Genomic DNA, 17065 nt, shown 5'->3' on the forward strand with positions numbered 1-17065 from the left:
CCATGAACTTTGCTCCAGAATTCCCTCAGCCTTCATTCGCTCCTTCCAATCTCTTTTATCTATTTTTTTTTTTTTTTAACAAACCAAAAAATGAACAGCACTAACATTTTTTTTTTAAAAAAAACGAGAAAAACCCAAAAACTATCTGATTTTTGCTGTTAATCTGGCCCCCTGGGTGTGGAAGAGCCTGTTGCTGCTCCCAGGAGCTGCTTTAGGTTGAAGAGCTCAGCGCTGAAGGAGGTCCCGTGGGGCTCCTGTGGCACAATAAACCCCACCAGCACACCCCTAAAACTTGGCTCATCACCCTCCACACCAGCCAGCCCCTCTTCTTTGATTATTCTTAAACCATTATTTTCAAAGCCTCTTTTATCCCAGCCTGTAAATTCATTTTTTTTTGCTGGTTTTTAAGGAACTCACAGAGCCTCCCCAGCATCCTCACGGATGGAGCGTGGGAGCATCGCTGCTCCAAGGTATCCTTTCCCTTTCCCTGCACCAAACTTTTCCCAAAGCTCCCGGGAATGTGGGAATCTGCTCGTTCTGATTTAAACAGGTGCCCTGTGCCACGGTGGGAGCAGCAATTTTAACAGCTCAGCCGAAAAAGAAGCTGTGAGAGGAAGACAGAACTCGCAGCAGCACTTGATCCCCCTGCCAAATTTACATTTCCCCCTAATTTTGGGACAACAATTAAGCAAAACCCAGAGGAAAACAGAACTTCTCAATCCGATTTTTGCACCGATTTTCCCCAAGTGTAAATATCCACAGCCCCGTGTGCTTTAGGATGAGTTGATGCTTTAATTAGAAAACATTAGTGGGGAGGGGGGCACGGTTTGGGGGTGGTAAATGACAGATTTTCTGCTCTAAACACCCAAATCACCGCGAGCTGATGGAGGGGAGGCTTTAAGCAGAGATGGTTGGGATGGGATGTTTACTGCTTGCATGCCCAGACTAAAAAATTCCTGCTTCTCTCTTCCAAAAAAAAACAAAAACAAAACCACCCCAGAAAAAGAACAGCAACACAAAAGAGCAGAGCAAAATTAAATTAAAATCAAATAAAGCAGCACGGTCGATTTGGTAAATTTGGGAACAGCTGAGCTGGCCTAGGAGAAAAAGAATTTCCCCCTCCCGTTGTTGGGATGGGGACACAACAACGTCCCCATGGAACCCATCAACATCCCCATCCCGGGGACCCCTTCCAGGCCCCAATTCCCACATTTCCAGGGCTGCTCCCCATCTCCAGCCGCGGTGGGTTTATATCTTGCTTGGGGATAAATAAAGAGGGAAAGGTTGAGGATAAATAAAGAGGGAAAGGGGTGGGAGGGCGAGGGGGAATTTAGGCAGCCAATGCAACAGCTCCCGGCTTCTCCCGCGACTCCCCCACCCCAATCCAAGGCTCCTTTGCATTTCCATGGCCTAAGGGGGGTTTCTCCTTGCGAAAGAACCGTCTGAAACCGCTGCTTGGAACAAAACCACCCCAAAACCCCCAAATGTCGCCGCTGCCGCCCCCCCCCCCGCACACACCTGATGCCCCGGCTTGGAAAGAAACCTCCTGCCCCTCTTCCCAGCTCCTTTCTCCCAGTTTTTTCCCCCTTTTCCCGCAGCTCCGGGGACCGAGGGGACCGAGGGGATGGAGGGGATGGAGGGGATGGAGGGGACAGGGGGACCGGGGGGCCGGGACCGCGCTCCCCTCGCCGGGTGACAAGCGAATATTTATGTCGGTATTAAAGGAATGCGTTTCCTTCTCCAATCAGGAATGCGAGCAGAGTTTCTAATTATAAGTTAGATGGTGGCTGGGAATAAAAGATTGCTTTTTAATGACTCCCGTCCAGGTGCTCTCGCTGCCTGTCTTCCCAAGAACACATTTGCATTTTATTGCTTTTTTTTTTTTTTCCCCCTTTTCTTTTCTTTTTTTTTTTTTTTTTTTTTTTCTCTCTCCCATCCCAACGAATTCCCTGCTTTCAGACATACCTGAAATAGTTGGAGAGGCTGCTGCCTTCAACACCCTCACCTCTGCACCGCCGGACAGGGGGGGGGGGACCGCCGATCCGGGGTGGGGGATTCAACGCACTTTAAAAATTAATTATGAGGAAGGGGATGGTTGTTTGGGTTATTTTTTTTTTTTTTTTTTTTTTTTTTGGGGGGGATGTTGGGGGCGTTTTTCGGCAGCTCGGAGCCCCCCGGCTCAGCCCTCGGAGCCTCCCCGCGTTAGGGCTTCCCCGAGCCCAATTACCTCCGCGGGGTAATTAGTGCAGATCGTGCAGTTACATGCCTTGCCCAGCACCATTTGCTTTTTGTGGGGGAGAAAAAGCTCTTAAAGGCGTAGGGTGCAAAGCGAGGAGAAGGAGAAAAACCGGGAGAGGAGACCCCCGCCCCGCTCCCCGTCCTCCGGTCCCAAATTAAAATGAAATAAAATGAAATAAAATAAAAGCGGCGCATCCCCGGGCAAGGGGCGCGCAGGAGCCGCGGATTTTGCGCCGGGATTTATCTCCCCCAACCCCGTGCCTGCTCCCTGCTCTGCCTTCCCACAGCCCAGGTTGTGGAGCCTTCACCTCCTCTCTCTTTCTTCACATTTCCCCCCTCGTATTTATTATTATTATTATTATTATTTTTTAAATTTACTCCTCGGTATTCCTTAAAGCGAAAAGGGGGAAAGCCAAAAAATAACCACCCAAAAGTTTTCCTCCTTTTTCCCCCCCTTCCTTCCACCTGACTAGCTCGAAATCACCTTGAAATGCTCATGTCAACTTGTATCATTATCTCTTTAATTCAGGCAGCGCCTTTTGTTCTTCACAGGAGAGGATCAAAGCACTCAGGAAGAGAAAAAAAAAAAACAACAAAACTTTCCGATCGCTCCCTCTCGCTCTCTCTCTTTTTACAGTAGGAGAAGGAGAGATCAGGTATAACCCAGTCAAAATAAACAAAGTGAATGCATAAATAAAAGAGGTGAAATGCAGGTTCTAAGAACTTGCTGGCGCTGGAACAATCCCACCTCTTTAGCTGAGTGGCAACGAAAGGAGAATTTCAAGTCATCTTAAGCGCAGGGGTTGCAGAGAAAACAGAGGAGGGGAAAAATAAATGAAAATGAGCGAAAAAAAAAAAAAAAAAAAAAAAGAAGAATAAAAACTTACCACCAGATTGGGTAACTTGACAGAGCCTGACTCAACCCACAAAGAAACAGGAAATATCCAAAAGAGGCCATTGATGAAAAGTTGTCTTTCTTTTTTTTTTTTTTTTTTAACCAGAGTTGCCAAAAACCTTCCTTTCTTCTGAGGCAGGATGATTATTTTAATAATAATAATAATAATAATAACAATAATTTAAAAAAAAAAAAAAAAAAAAGTCAAATGAAGTGAACTCAACCCGACCAGGTAAATCCTCTCTTGCTTCCTCTACTACTCTCAAGGAAAAAAAAAATCTCAGAGAGGTAAAAAACTCTTCTCTCAGCCAAGACACTGAAGGCAAATATTAAAAAAAAAAAAAAAAAAAAAAAAAAAAAAGAAGAAGGAAAAAAAAAAAAAAAAAAAAAGTTTGAAGTAGCTCTCTTAAAAAGGACCCAATCAGCACTTATTGCCAAAGGGAGAATTCTGATGCTTTGGCTTGTTCTGTCAATCAGGAGCGTGAAGTCAGGAATGAGCTAATTGCAAGGAGATAGTGTTTTAATACTCATTAGGGGGCACGTTGGCCCACAAGCCAAGGGATAAAATGTAGTTTTAAAAAGGGGAAGGAAGATTTAGGGGGTTTAAATAGACAGGGGGGACCCCTGTGGATTTGGGTAGCTATAACAACCTGCCCGGATTTCACTCCCTGGGTCGAAGCTACTAAAATGCAAAAAAAAAAAAAAAAAAAAGAGTAAAAAAAAAAGTGAAAAAAAAAGTAAAAAAAAAAAGTGTGAAGGTTTTTTTTTTTTCTTCTTCTTCTTCTTCTTTTAAAAATTAATATTTTCTCAAATTTCTCCTTCTTGCCATTCTGTCTTCTTCTCAAAGCCCCATTTCCTCACGGTTGGGATGCATTTGAACCAACTTTCTAGAAACTTTCGCTTGGTCTCTTTTTGGGGGCTTTTTTTCCTCCTTTTTTCACGGAAAAAAAAAAAAAAAAAAAGAGGATTTCCACCCAGGCACGCAGGCACCCCCCAGGCACGCACCCCCCTTCCCCAGCAGTCCAGGCAGCCGCGGATCCAAGAGCTCCACTGAAGACATCTGCTAAAAAATCCACTTCTTCCATGCAAATCTCCAAAGGGCTCCTTCAGATCATCCCAATTTCCAGGAATCCCAGCCCCGGACATTGGGAAGGAGCTGCAGCGAACGACTTCATCCACCAGATCCACCCCACAGGGCACCAGTAATTGAGCTCTTTTTTAATTTCTCTCTCTACATATTGTCCCAATTTCTCCCTTTTCAGTGCCGGTGGTGGGGGGCGATTTCTGCGGTCCCAAAAATTCCGATTTTTTTTTTTTTTTTTTCCCCCCAATGGGGTAGAAAGGAGGAAAAAAAAAAAAAAAAAAAAAAAAAAAAAAAGGAGGGGCGGCAGTGGTGGGGGGGAAAATCATTATTAATATTATTATAAAGATGTAGCTCCTCGATTCGTGGTCCGTGGCCGGATTTGCTGCTCCTCTGGAACATATTGGTTCAAGCTGGCTGGGGCTGGGAGCAAGTGTCACCCAGAGCTGACAGGCGTCCCCCTTCCCCTGGCTCATTTGAAAGGGGGCTGGAGAGGCGAAAAGAGGGGATGGAGGCACTGCATGAGCGAGGAGATATTTTCTCCCTGGAATAACAACAACGATCCTCTTCTCCACGGTTTTATTTTTTATTTTTTTTTTTTTTTGGTAGTCGTAGCTGCTTGCTGCCCGTTTTATTTTTTTTTTTTTCCCCGAGTTTTGTCACTCTTTTTATTTGTTATTATTTTTTTTTAAGGATTCAGCGAGCTGGAGGAGATTTTATTTATTTCTTTGGCTCGCTTTTATTTTATCTGTGAATCAGGAAAATTCTGTGGCTCGCAGGGAACAAAGAGAGGTACAATTTTTAATGACTTTGTTGGGGGAAGCCTTGCAACCCCGCATTAGCTCAAATCAAAATGCGCTTTCATCCTCATTAAGAGCCGCATTTATATTTTCCCTTAGTAGGGAATATTTCTATTTACACACACAGGGCTTTACATGCATACATATAAAGATATGTTTGTGTGGAGCTAGATGGAGAGATATATTCATTCTAGTGAAATTATACTAGAAATGCAGTTCATTCGGGGATATTTAAATCACTGGGAATTTGGCAGGGGTCGGGCCCTGATTATTTTCTTTCGGGTTGGATGACAAGCGATTGCAAATGTGAGCTCTGGCAAGTGCTCCGAGATGTAATCGCTGCGCGGAGCCGAGCTCGGGCTGATCCCAGCGGCTTCCAGAGGGGGAACGGATGCTCGGCTCGGCTCTCCCAGCAAATCCCCGCGGTGTTGATGCTGCAATTATAGCGAGGGTATTAAATCCGACCCCCCCGCCGCCCCCCCCGGAGCAGCCGAAGGGGCTGGAGGAGGGAGTTTTATTGCATAAGGTGGGATGAGGGAAAAGGAGGAGGGGTGGTGGTGTGTGAAAAATCATCTTAAGGACTTTCCCTGTGTATTAAGAGAAAATCCCATCCAATTATAGCATTACTGGGAAGAACCAAACGCTGCGACTTTCAAAGGAGGGGATTTCTCTGTCTTTTCAAGTGGAATTGCTCACGCTGCAGACGGGAACACACACACCACACGCACACACAGCCCGGGCGTGGGGGTCCCGGCAAAGCCCGGCGTGGATGATGGGGCAGGACACGCATCCCTTCCAGGGGTCCAGCTAATCCAACCCCCCCCCACCTCCTTTTCTTCCTGGGGAGAGCTTTAAACATCTCCCAAAGCCTCTGCCCCTCCCTCCAGGAAGCAGCAGGCAACTTTACCTGAAGGTACAAATTCAGCCACTCTCCCTTTTCCCCCTCTTTGCTCTGCAGCTGCCGCTCGGGGAGGATGGAGATAATCCACTTTGTCAGGGGGCACACAGACACACACACACACAGCCCCGGGATGGGGTGGCTTCCCCTCGCTCTGACGCCAGCAGCTTTTAATGACGCCGATCAAAAGGTTCTGGGGTGTTGTAATGGTTATTCCCGGCCCCAGGAATGCTCCTGGCCATGGGTTATCTGTCAGCAGCCGTACCCCTGCAGCTCCGAGGGCCAGGTTTTGCGGGCCATTAGAATGGCTAAAAAAGCTGCCAGGGGCCGTAGGGATGCAGGACAGCCCCAGGGAGGTGGCACTGCTGGCGCTTGGCTGCCCAAATCTGCAGGGTTTTCTCCCGAGGATGGATTCAGGGCCAGGCTGATCCATTTTTTCCCAGATATTTGTGTGTTGTTGTGGTGGGCAGGACGTGGTCCTCAGTGCAGTGACAGCAGTGTGGCTTCGGCTTCTTCTCTCCTGGATTTTCTCGTCAATTGCCGGGGAGTTTTGAGGGAATTTTCGAGGGAGAAGCTGTCCAGAGAAGCTGTGATTACCCCTGGAACCGTCCAAGGCCAGGGCTTGGAGCAATCTGGGATAGTGGAACGGGATTGTCTTGAAGGTCCCTTCCAACCTGAACAATTCCAGGATTCTGTAACTCCACAATAACCCTGCTGCAAGGAGAGCAGGAGCTGGACAAGCTCAGCACAGGGAAAAGGGGATGGCAGGACATGGACTCGTTGTCACGAGGGGCTGGAATGTCCTGTGAGGGCATTGCCGGGTCTGTCCCGCTCACTCACCCTGCTGGCCCCGCTGGCATCTTCGGGAGCCACTTGGGTGTGTCAAGAGAGCTGGATTTAGGAACATGAGCGATTCCCAAAGCAGGCAGCCACCACAGGGAGCAGCTGCCCTCAGAAAGGCACATGCAGGATGCTCCCATCCCAGAGAAGCTCCCATCCCAGAGAAGCTCCCATCCCAGGATGCTCCCATCCCAGAGAAGCTCCCATCCCAGGATGCTCCCATCCCAGAGACGCTCCCATCCCAGGATGCTCCCATCCCAGAGAAGCTCCCATCCCAGGATGCTCCCATCCCAGAGAAGCTCCCATCCCAGGATGCTCCCATCCCAGAGAAGCCTGTGGAAAGAGATGAGGGAGCTTTGGAGGGATCCAGACTGGCCACAGATCTCAAATACCCCATGAGCCACTTCCCCTGCTCTCCTTCCCCCCCGTGCCTTCCATGGGAGAGGTCGGTGATGGCTGCAGGACGGGAAGATCACCCTCATGGAGAGCCAGGGAGGGCTCCCTGTGGGGAAGAAGGTTTTGTTTCATTTTAGTGGAGGACACCAGTGTGATTCACCCCTTCCCTCCTTCCTATCTGAATTCCCACAGAATGCAAACTCTGACAATTTTTCTGCTTCTGCAAATTTCAGCTGGAATTGGCTCTGGCTGGGCTGTGGTTAACCCTCCCCACTCACAATTTACTCACTCCCTGCCCCACTCATCGCCCTCTGCTCTCCAGGGATGCTGTGGCCACCCGGGCAGTGGCAGAATGCCACAGCCTGGTTTTCCTGCTGTGCCCAAAAGCCCAGAGTGGCTCCTCAGGGGCACTGGGAGCACCAGTAAATCCCCAGCAGGCAGCTCTGCAACCCTCCCTAAAGCCAGCCCAGCTGTGGAACCCCCAGAGCACGTGGGAGACCCAGATATCAAAAAATAACCAAACCCAGATATCAAAAAATAACCAAACTTCTATTTTATTTTACATGGAATTATCCAAATGCTGGGACTCTGTGTTCCTGGCTGCTGGGGGGGAGGAGGGCAGGGTTTGCCATGGGCCTGTTGGCTTGTGCCATTTTTAATCTTTCACTTTTAAATGCCTCTCAAGACCCACCTCAGCCGCGTTGTCCCCACACCCAGGAGTGGCAATTTGGTCAAAGCCCACCTCGTGGGTGTGGGGAAGGAGGAGGAAGAAGGGTGACATATGGCTCATGACGTGACCCAGTGGCAGAACTGGTGACAAGGTGGGTTGTGCTGCCAAATTCACGTCCCCTCATGGAGACAGGCCCAGCTGGTCTGGCCGTAGCTGCTGCCCAGAAGTTGATGCCACGCCGGAGAGGAGTTTTTCACAAAAATGATTCCACCTTTCCCCCTCTCCCTGTCCAGCCCTCCTCGGCTGGGGTCAGGGCAGACCTGAGGGACCCAGCCCAGGCTGTGGAGGTGGGGTGAGCTCCTCCTGGAGCTGCTTCCCCGTGCTTGGGATCTGCTCCGGCCTCATCTCCACTGGCTGAGATGCCCACAGGCCATCGCCCCTGTCCTGGGCCCTCAAGAGGCACTGATAGCACTGAGCAAATCAGGGGCAAATTTGGGCGCGTTTCTCAGCTCTTCAGGCTTCAAAGAGATGTCCTCAGCTGGGAGGGGACAGCAGACATGAAAGGGAACTGCAAACATTTGACATTGCCCGAAACACCCCTGGCCCTGGCCGTGATGTGCCCAGGTTATTCCAGGTGTAATCGGAATTTTTGCTGCTCCCGGATTCTCATTTTAAAAATTTCTGTGTAATTGTATTATCTTCTGGTCTCAGGGCTCCTAAGGGAAATGGAGGGTGGCTGAAAGTGTAAAATCCAGTGATTTCACCCCAGGAGGGCAGGAGGGGTTGGATCCATCAGCAGGATGCAGACAGAGCACCCAAGGAGCTGCTCTGGGATGCCCCAGACCTTCGGCAGAGAAGAGCAGATCTGCCATGGGTGGGGATCCTTTCCTTTGGAATTTGAGATACAGACTTTAATATTTCTGCTAACCAGAAATGGGTCACAAATGGTCAGAAATGGTCAGAAATTTTGTCACTTCGGGTGACAAAAATGTTATTTTCAGGAGGGTTCCCTCTCACGTTTTGTGCTCCCCCAGTTTTCCCACAGGCTGACTCTTCCTTGCATTTCCAGGCTCTGACAAACGTCCTGGCCACCAAGGAGGTGCTTTAGGAGGGCAGGTTTAGGTGACAAGGACAGGATTTGAACGGGTGGTGGTGGCTCTGCTCCTGCCTTTGCCACCGCTCTGGGATGTGGCTTTGTCCCAGCTGGCTTCCTCTCCCTGGGAATGTCACTTTGGGACAGGACACCTTTCCTGACAGGGCTTCGATGACAGCGAGACTCCAGCAGGAACTTGGGGCTCTCTGCCACCTCTTCCTGTCCTTCCCTCCGTCTCCTGTCCCCTGGACACCGGGATGAGGCAGAGCCACCTGCCCTGCCCGTCTCCTGCGGGAGAGGTGGGGCTCTCAGCGGTGTAGCTCTGGCCCACCTAGCGGTACAGCAGGAGAACAAAACCTGGAGAGGGAAAGGGTGGGTGGGAAAGGAGAATGAACCTGGAGAGGGAAAAGGATGGATGGGAAAGGACAACAAAACCTGGAGAGGGAAAAGGATGGATGGGAAAGGAGAATGAACCTGGAGAGGGAAAAGGATGGATGGGAAAGGAGAGCAAACCTGGAGAGGGAAAGGATGGATGGGAAAGGAGAACAAAACCTGGAGAGGGAAAAGGATGGATGGGAAAGGAAAGCAAACCTGTAGAGGGAAAAGGGAGGGTGGGAAAGGAAAGCAAACCTGGAGAGGGAAAAGGATGGATGGGAAAGGAGAATGAACCTGGAGAGGGAAAAGGATGGATGGGAAAGGACAACAAAACCTGGAGAGGGAAAAGGATGGATGGGAAAGGAGAGCAAACCTGGAGAGGGAAAAGCGTGGGTGGGAAAGGAGAATGAACCTGGAGAGGGAAAAGGATGGATGGGAAAGGAGAGCAAACCTGGAGAGGGAAAAGGATGGATGGGAAAGGAGAATGAACCTGGAGAGGAAAAAGGGTGGATGAGAAAGGAGAGCAAACCTGGAGAGGGAAAGGGGCGGATGGGAAAGGAGAATGAACCTGGAGAAGGAAAAATGTGGATGAGAAAGGTGGCCAGAGCACGGGGATCGGCGGCACCACAGCCCTGATTTCCTTTCCCCACACCAGAGGAGCTGGCAGGGACCAAAGCTGGAGATGTGTCCATGTCCCTGGTGGGGACACAGGGTTCTCAGGGGCAGAAGGATCACCCTGGAAGGGGAGAGGATGGATGGTGGGAGCTGCCTCTTCTCCAGCCTCCTCTGTGCACGGCCAGCGCTCTGGGCTGGTGTCACCAGGCAGCTCTCTCCTGTCCCCTGCCCACCAGCAGAGGGGACAGCATCACCTTGCCCTGGCCCTCTGCCCTCGGGCAGGACAGGAAAACCTCTCCTGCTGGCCACTGGAGACAGCAGGGCCTTCACCCAAGTGTCCCCTGACAAGGGACAGCAGAAGGGAACCCGACGTGGGTGTCCAGTTCTGTCAGACAGCAGGAGAGCTGAAGAGGCCGAGATGTCGGTGCCACATCTTTGTCCAGATAAACACTCCCTGTCCTTGTCCCCACCTCCCAAACCTGCTGAGCTGGTCCCTGGCACCCACCACCAGTGTCCAAGGCCAGGCTGGACAGGGCCTGGAGCAACCTGGTCTGGTGGGAGATGTCCCTGCCCACGGCAGGGGGTGGGACAAGGTGGTTTTTAAGGTTTCTTCCATTCATTCTGTGATTCTGTGGCTCTGTGATCTTCTCCAGAACTTTCCACAACCTCTTGGGGTCGTGGCAAGTGGAATCAGAGCTTGGCTGATGGTGAGGGAGACTTCTCCAGGTGGTCTCCACCAGCAGAGTCGCTTTGTGGAGATCATCCTCTGGAAAATGAGGGCTCTGGAGGATCATTTGGGATCTTCCTTAGGGGATGAGGTTTGGGGAAAAACAATTCATTTCGAAGGCAAATCTGGGTCCACAAGGAGCAGTCCTGCTTGTCTGGCACATGAGAACCCCAGAATCATGGAGAAAATAACCCAAAATATGAACTGAGGACCCTGATCAGAGGCAGTTTGCCACTAAGGAAATCCAAATAAATGTTGGCATGAGCTGAGCCCCGCGTGTGCAGTGTGGGGCAGCTTGTGTGGAACTTCTCCAGAACTCAGACTAAAAACCCATTAATTAGCAATGGAAGCTGATTAGGGCCCCAAACCTGCTGTGAAGTGTAGAAATAAACATTCAGAGGAGGCTGGGTGCCACTAACTGAGGAAATGAAATCTTTCCAAGAGAAGAAAAATATGATGATAATGATAATAATGATAATAATAATGATAATAATGATGATAATGATAATAATGATAACAATAATAACAACAATAACAATAATAACAACAACAATAACATCAATATTAATATTAATATTACTATGAATATAATAATATAAATAATATTAATAATATTACTGTTACTATTGATAGTAATATTAATAGTATCAATATTAATACTATTAATAATTATATAATTATTACAATATAAATATTACTGAAATTATAAATATAAATATAAATATAAATATAAATATAAATATAAATATAAATAATATAAATATAATAATAACAATAACAATAATAAAAACCAACAATAATAATAACAACAATAACAACAATAACAACAATAACAACAATAACAACAATAGCAATAACAATAGCAATAACAACAACAACAACAACAACAACAACAACAACAACAACAACAATAATAATAATAATAATAATAATAATAATAATAATAATAATAATATTCATTGCCTGCTTGCTTTGAGAGAAGTATTTCAGGGTCAGGTATTTTGGCTCCTGAGGGCAAATCCTGCACCCCTTTCTGGACACATCCCTATTGCCCACCTCAGCCCCTAAAGGCATGGCAGCTTGTTAAAGTTGCACCTCCAAAGGGTTTCAATTCCTTGGAAATGAAGAGACTTTGGTGAGTGGAATAAAACATCCTTTGGGGGTCCTTGTCTTCTGCCCCTCTTTCATTAACTACTTCATTAATTGCCTTCACCTAAATGCCTAAAATGAAGAAAGCTGAAGTCCAGCATTAATTGGAATTAGATGACTTTTAATGTCGCTTCCAACCAAAAATATTCTATGATTTTATGAAGATTTCCTCCAAATTCACACTTAGAGAAAGGACTGGCTTTAAAATTGCAGTTTCTTTACTCTGCTCCATCTGATTTCTCTTTGTTTATTTTGAGGGTGGAAGTATATGTTGGATTAAGGGAAGAAAAAAGAGAGGAAAGCCAAGTGTTTGTGAGACAGAAGAACAATAAGATGAACAGTTATTTATTAAATCATGGATGCACTGATGTTGAAATTTTCTAATCCCTTTCTAACACCCGATTCAAATCACTCCTTTTCAAAGGGCTGGCCACACTCCTGCTGCAGGTGCAAACAAAGGAAAAAAACAAATTTAAAATTTAAACCAGAATTTGATCCCTTTGTGAACTCGCTCCTAACCCCCCTCTTTGAAACTCAAGTGATAGCATCGCTCGAGATGAATGTTGGGATTCAGCCTCGTGTTTGCAAATCAATATGCATTTTAAACAGGGATTACTCTGGGCTGCTGACAAGCACTGGACTGAAAAACTGCCCAGACTGGAGTGCCTTCTCTTCAGCCACAGAGCAAGTTAATTAAGACACATTAAAATCACTAATAAGAACGTAGGGTACAATTTGAGAGCATAGGAGAATCTATAGTTACTGCCTGATATTGCAGTAGTGCCGTGGTCAAGGACTCCAAACCTTTAAAATGTGTTTTGAAATGGAATCACATCCTTTTTTTATATTATTATTATTATATTTTTTTTTTTATTAGTTTTGTTTTCAAACAGCTTAATGGGAAATACCACAATGGCAAAGTCCTGGAGGTGTGGTGCAGCCACAGGGTGGGAAAGGGGAGATTGGAGGGGGCCAGAGCTCTGCCACGAGAAGGGAAACGGTGAGATAACAAATAATGAATAGCGAAATAAATGGTGAGATAAGAAATACTGAATAATGAAATAAATAATGAATAGTGGAGTATATCCCCAAAATTCAAGGGCTGGCTGGGGATTGCCCGGTGCTTTGCTGAAGGAGAATTCCATGCCAGAAGAAAAAGGGTTCTTGCAAAGTTAGTGGAAGAAGAGATCTGCCTGCACCCAGGGGAGGGAAAGACCAGAGAGATTTGGCTGAGGCAGTTAAAAAAACCCACAAAACCCCACCAAGGTGCTAAAACCTCAGTCAAGTGAGGTGTTGACAAGGGATCCCAGTTGATAAATAAACAGAAAGGAGCTCTCCCTTGCAAAGCCTGAATGACAAAGAGCGAGAACCAGGGGCTGCAGAGTGTCCCTCACCATTTTCATCACAAAAGCTGATGGTGGGGGGCAGGTTTTAACACGGCAACAAGTCTGACTTTCTCTCCCTTTCTCCCTCCTTTTTTTCTTTTTTACTTTTTTTTTTCCCCTTTTCCCCCCCTTCCTTCCCCTCCCTCTTATAAACAGAGAGGACAAGAGGTCATATCCCCAGGGTTTAAAGAGCCACTTCTCCCCCTTCCAGGGAGGGTGGATGTTCTTTCAGCCTGTTTACAAATTAGTCAAAGTTATGATGTCTTAATGCAGTTGCCGGGTGGCCACCTGTCCCCAGCTCCCTTCTGGCGCCTTGACTTCGTGTGCAGGAGTGACACCTGCAGATGGTTTCTGGCCCAGCATCCAAACCCATGGATTAAAACGGGACAAAATGCCACGAATCGGGTTCTGTGCTCCGGTGTAAGGAGTGGAGGAGGTCAGTGCCGGGATCTGCCATGTCCATGGGATGATCTGGGAAAGGCTGGAGCTCCCAGAAAGGGATATGGATGGATTTGGTGCTGTTGGTTCCTACGGGGGGATGAAATTAAGCTGAAAGAAGGTTTAGATTTGATATTAGGGAGGATTTTTTGGCTGGGAGGGTGGTGATGCTTAGGGTGCCCAGAGCAGCTGTGGCTGCCCCTGGATCCTTGGAAGTGTCTAAGGCCAGGCTGGATGGGGCTTGGAGCAGCCTGGGATAGTGGGAGGTGTCCCTGCCCATGGCAGGGGGTTGAAACCAGATCATTCTTAAGGTCTTTTCCCACCCAAACCATCCTATGATCCTCTGATTCCAATGAGGGAATTTTGCCATGGAATTTGGAGCATTTGGAAGCAAAAGCTGGGGCTTCATATCTCTGGTTTCCTCTCAACCCCATTTTTACAGGACCAAAATTAAGCCCACATCCTCCCATTCTTCCCACTGTTTTAAAAAGCTGTTTCCAAGCCCTGGGCATGAAGCAACGTGGCTTTAGCAGCAAGAAATTCAGTGGGAAACGGTGCTGATGTTGCTCAGTGCAGCTTCCCCCTTCCTCTGTGGGCTCTCTGATAAGGGCTGAGCTCCCTTTTCTCCCGGGGGAAAGGAGGAAAATGCAGTAATAAGGTTGGTGGTTTTTTTTGGTTGGTTTTTTTTTCCTCTCCCCTACCTGTGCCCTTATTTTCATACAACTTAATCTCCCCGAAACTTTTATCTTCCTGCCAGCGTGGGCTGGGATGGGCCGAGGGGTTCAGAACTCGGAGGGGAGGAAACGAGCGGATGGAGACGCTCAACATAATCAGCTAAACCAAGTTTCCCAAGGAAACCAGACTTCAAATGCTTCACAAGTCTTGCAGGAGCTGCTTCCAAATCCCAGTCATGAGCCAGAACCCCCAGTGCCAGGCACTGCACGAACATATTCCTACACACAATCCTTTCCCCAGGCCAGTGCTCGGGAGTTTAAAACAAGGAGTTTAAGGCACGTCGAGGTTGGCAAGCGCCCGCTTTTCAATATGAATGTGGAGCAACTCCCTTAATGTGGGTTGGAGTTGGCTGCAGCCTGCAAAGGAGCAGAGCTGGGCTCTGCTGCAGTTGGTTTTTTTCATGGGAATGGCAAGGAAATCATAGGGCTTGATGAACTTTGCCTCTGAACAGCCCTACTTGGCTTTGATCCTGCCCAGAAATCCTGTTGGCTCCGTGGAGTAAGGAGGGAGTAAAATCTGCAGGGCTTGGCCCCATTGGCAGCTGTGAATTATTTTTAATTTTCTTTTTTTAAAGATTATACTCTTTCTCTGCAAGAAGAAAAAGTTCTTGGGTCTTCACAGGGCACTGGGTCCCCCATGTGTCATCGCCCTGCTGGTGTCACTCCAGGGATGAGCTGGTCCAGAGTCTGGAAAATGCCTTTATTTACCAAAACAAGTGCTAAATCCTGGAGCTGCAGTGGGACCCACTAAAAAGGTTATTTCTCCTTCTAGGCACTGGTCAAGATCCTGCAGAACTTCCCAGGAATCAAGAGGAGAAAGGAACTTTGTGAGCACGGCCCCGTGGCAGGAAGGGACGGCACAGTGTTGGGGACATTTGGGTGAGTTCAGAAGTCCTGGCTCTCCTGGGAGGATTTAGCCCATCTTTTCCCAATCCTGCTTTTCCCAGAAAAAGGGATTTCCGTGCTCCCATCCCTGAGTTTGGTGGTGACACTGCCTGAACTGGAATTGGAGCTTCAGCTGGTGGGAAAGGCCTGCAGGTGGTTCATGGATGGAGTTCATCTCCCTGAGATGTTTCCCCATCCTCTCCTCATCCTGTCCTCACCTTTCCTTCTCAGTGCTGGAGCTGCACAAGCCTGACCCTGAAAATTTGGAAGACATCAAGGAATTGGCACCCCAGACATCAGGAATCAGCTCCTTCTGCCTCGGCCTCCTTCTCCCAGAACTCGTGAGGTTTGAAGGAATCAAACACACCTGGAGTCACGAGCTGCTTTCCAGTTTCTCAACTTTTAAGAACAGGTGGTTTCTGAAATGTTCTGCCCACCGTGGAGCTTGATGTACATTTGTACAAAACTCCAGAAGCTGCTGTGTTGTGAATAAGCCCCAAAATAACATCAAATATTGAGGTACTTGGTAATTTAACTGGGAGATATCTGAGGAAGCGGTGCATAAAAATGGAGAGACTGACAGGTGATTTCAGGTGGGGTTGGCAAGCTTGGCGATAAACAACGCAAATTTTCTGAAATATTTTTATTTTTGGAAGAAATTAGCAATTTTAAAGACTCCTTGGAGCTCTGAGAATGAGGCCATTGGGACAAGTCCAGTGTGACCAGTTAAGGGAAGGTCTGGGGGAGCTGCTGCTGCTGGGAGAGGACAAGAAGCCACCTCGTCCACGTTTTTGTCACATGTCCCCACCCAGGTGTTGCCTGGCACGTCCCAGAACCACGGGAATTGGGGAAAACCTTTGAGATCACCAAGTCCAAACCTTAACCCAGCGCTGCCGTGTTCACCACAAACCCCCAGTGCCACTTCCTGCAGTTTTGGATGTGGAAAACCCTGGAACTCCCAGGGACGGGGAATTTTTTGGATGAGTGGAGGCAATGAACTCTCAGGAGCTTTGCACCCTCAACCACCACAGCACAAATTTGGGGCTGGCCTTGACCTCAGGTTTTTGGGGTTTGCCTGACAACCCTCCTCAGGGCTCTTGTCCATCATGGGACACTTTCCACCATCCCAGGCTGCTGCAAGCCCCGTCCAGCCTGGCCTTGGGCAATTCCAGGGATCCAGGGACAGCCACAGCTGCTCTGGGCACCCTGTGCCAGGGCCTGCCTACCCTGAGAGTGAAGAATTTCTCCCCAATATCCCATTTAAATCTACCCTCTTCCATTCTGAAGCCATTCCCCCTTGTCCTGTCACTCCAGACCCTTGGAAATATTCCTTTTCCATCTTTTCTGTCACCTCCCTTTAAGTCCTGGAAGGCCACAGTTAGCTCACCCCAAAGCTTTTCTTCTCCAGGCTGAGCAATCCCAATTTTCTCAGCCTTAACACCAATGACATCCCTAAAAAGATACAAACCACGTCTCCCTGGGGGCATGGAACCATCCAACAAAGTGCAAAAAAAACCCTTTTCAAGCATTTCCAAGGTTTCTGTGTCAGCCTGGATACACAAGTGTCTTCTCACCTCCTTCAGACTGAAGTGTTACTGTGGCCTATGAACATGGGATGGATTTCCCAGGATTCAGGGTGGTCGTGGCTCATGGAGAAATCAGCAGCTGTCCAGAATAAAAATAAAACATCAAAACCAGCAAGAAACCCCCAAATTCTGCTGAGAGACATGGAAAGATGAAGTGGTGATGGGAAGAGCAGGAAAAAGCAAAGGTGGGCAAGAGGGAAAATGCCAGTTTCTGTTAAAGCGGAGGAAGAAGGAATTTGTGAAAGTTAAATTTGGTTAAA

At 48.0% G+C, this 17065-nt stretch overlaps 1 protein-coding gene across 1 annotated transcript in view; it reads right to left on the bottom strand.

The window, feature by feature from the left end:
* The window catches only part of WNT3A (Wnt family member 3A), an 85937-nt gene extending 82734 nt beyond the window's left edge, over window positions 1–3203 (bottom strand). The window contains exon 1 of the mRNA XM_023922066.2: window positions 3126–3203. Within this exon, the coding sequence (XP_023777834.1) occupies window positions 3126–3196 (71 nt within the window). The 5' untranslated portion in view covers window positions 3197–3203. The remainder of the gene's footprint in view (window positions 1–3125) is intronic.
* Between the last annotated feature and the right edge of the window lie 13862 nt (window positions 3204–17065).

This window comes from Cyanistes caeruleus, chromosome 1 (assembly GCF_971803275.1).
Source record: "Cyanistes caeruleus chromosome 1, bCyaCae1.hap1.1, whole genome shotgun sequence".
In the NCBI taxonomy this organism is placed as follows: Eukaryota; Metazoa; Chordata; class Aves; order Passeriformes; family Paridae; genus Cyanistes; species Cyanistes caeruleus.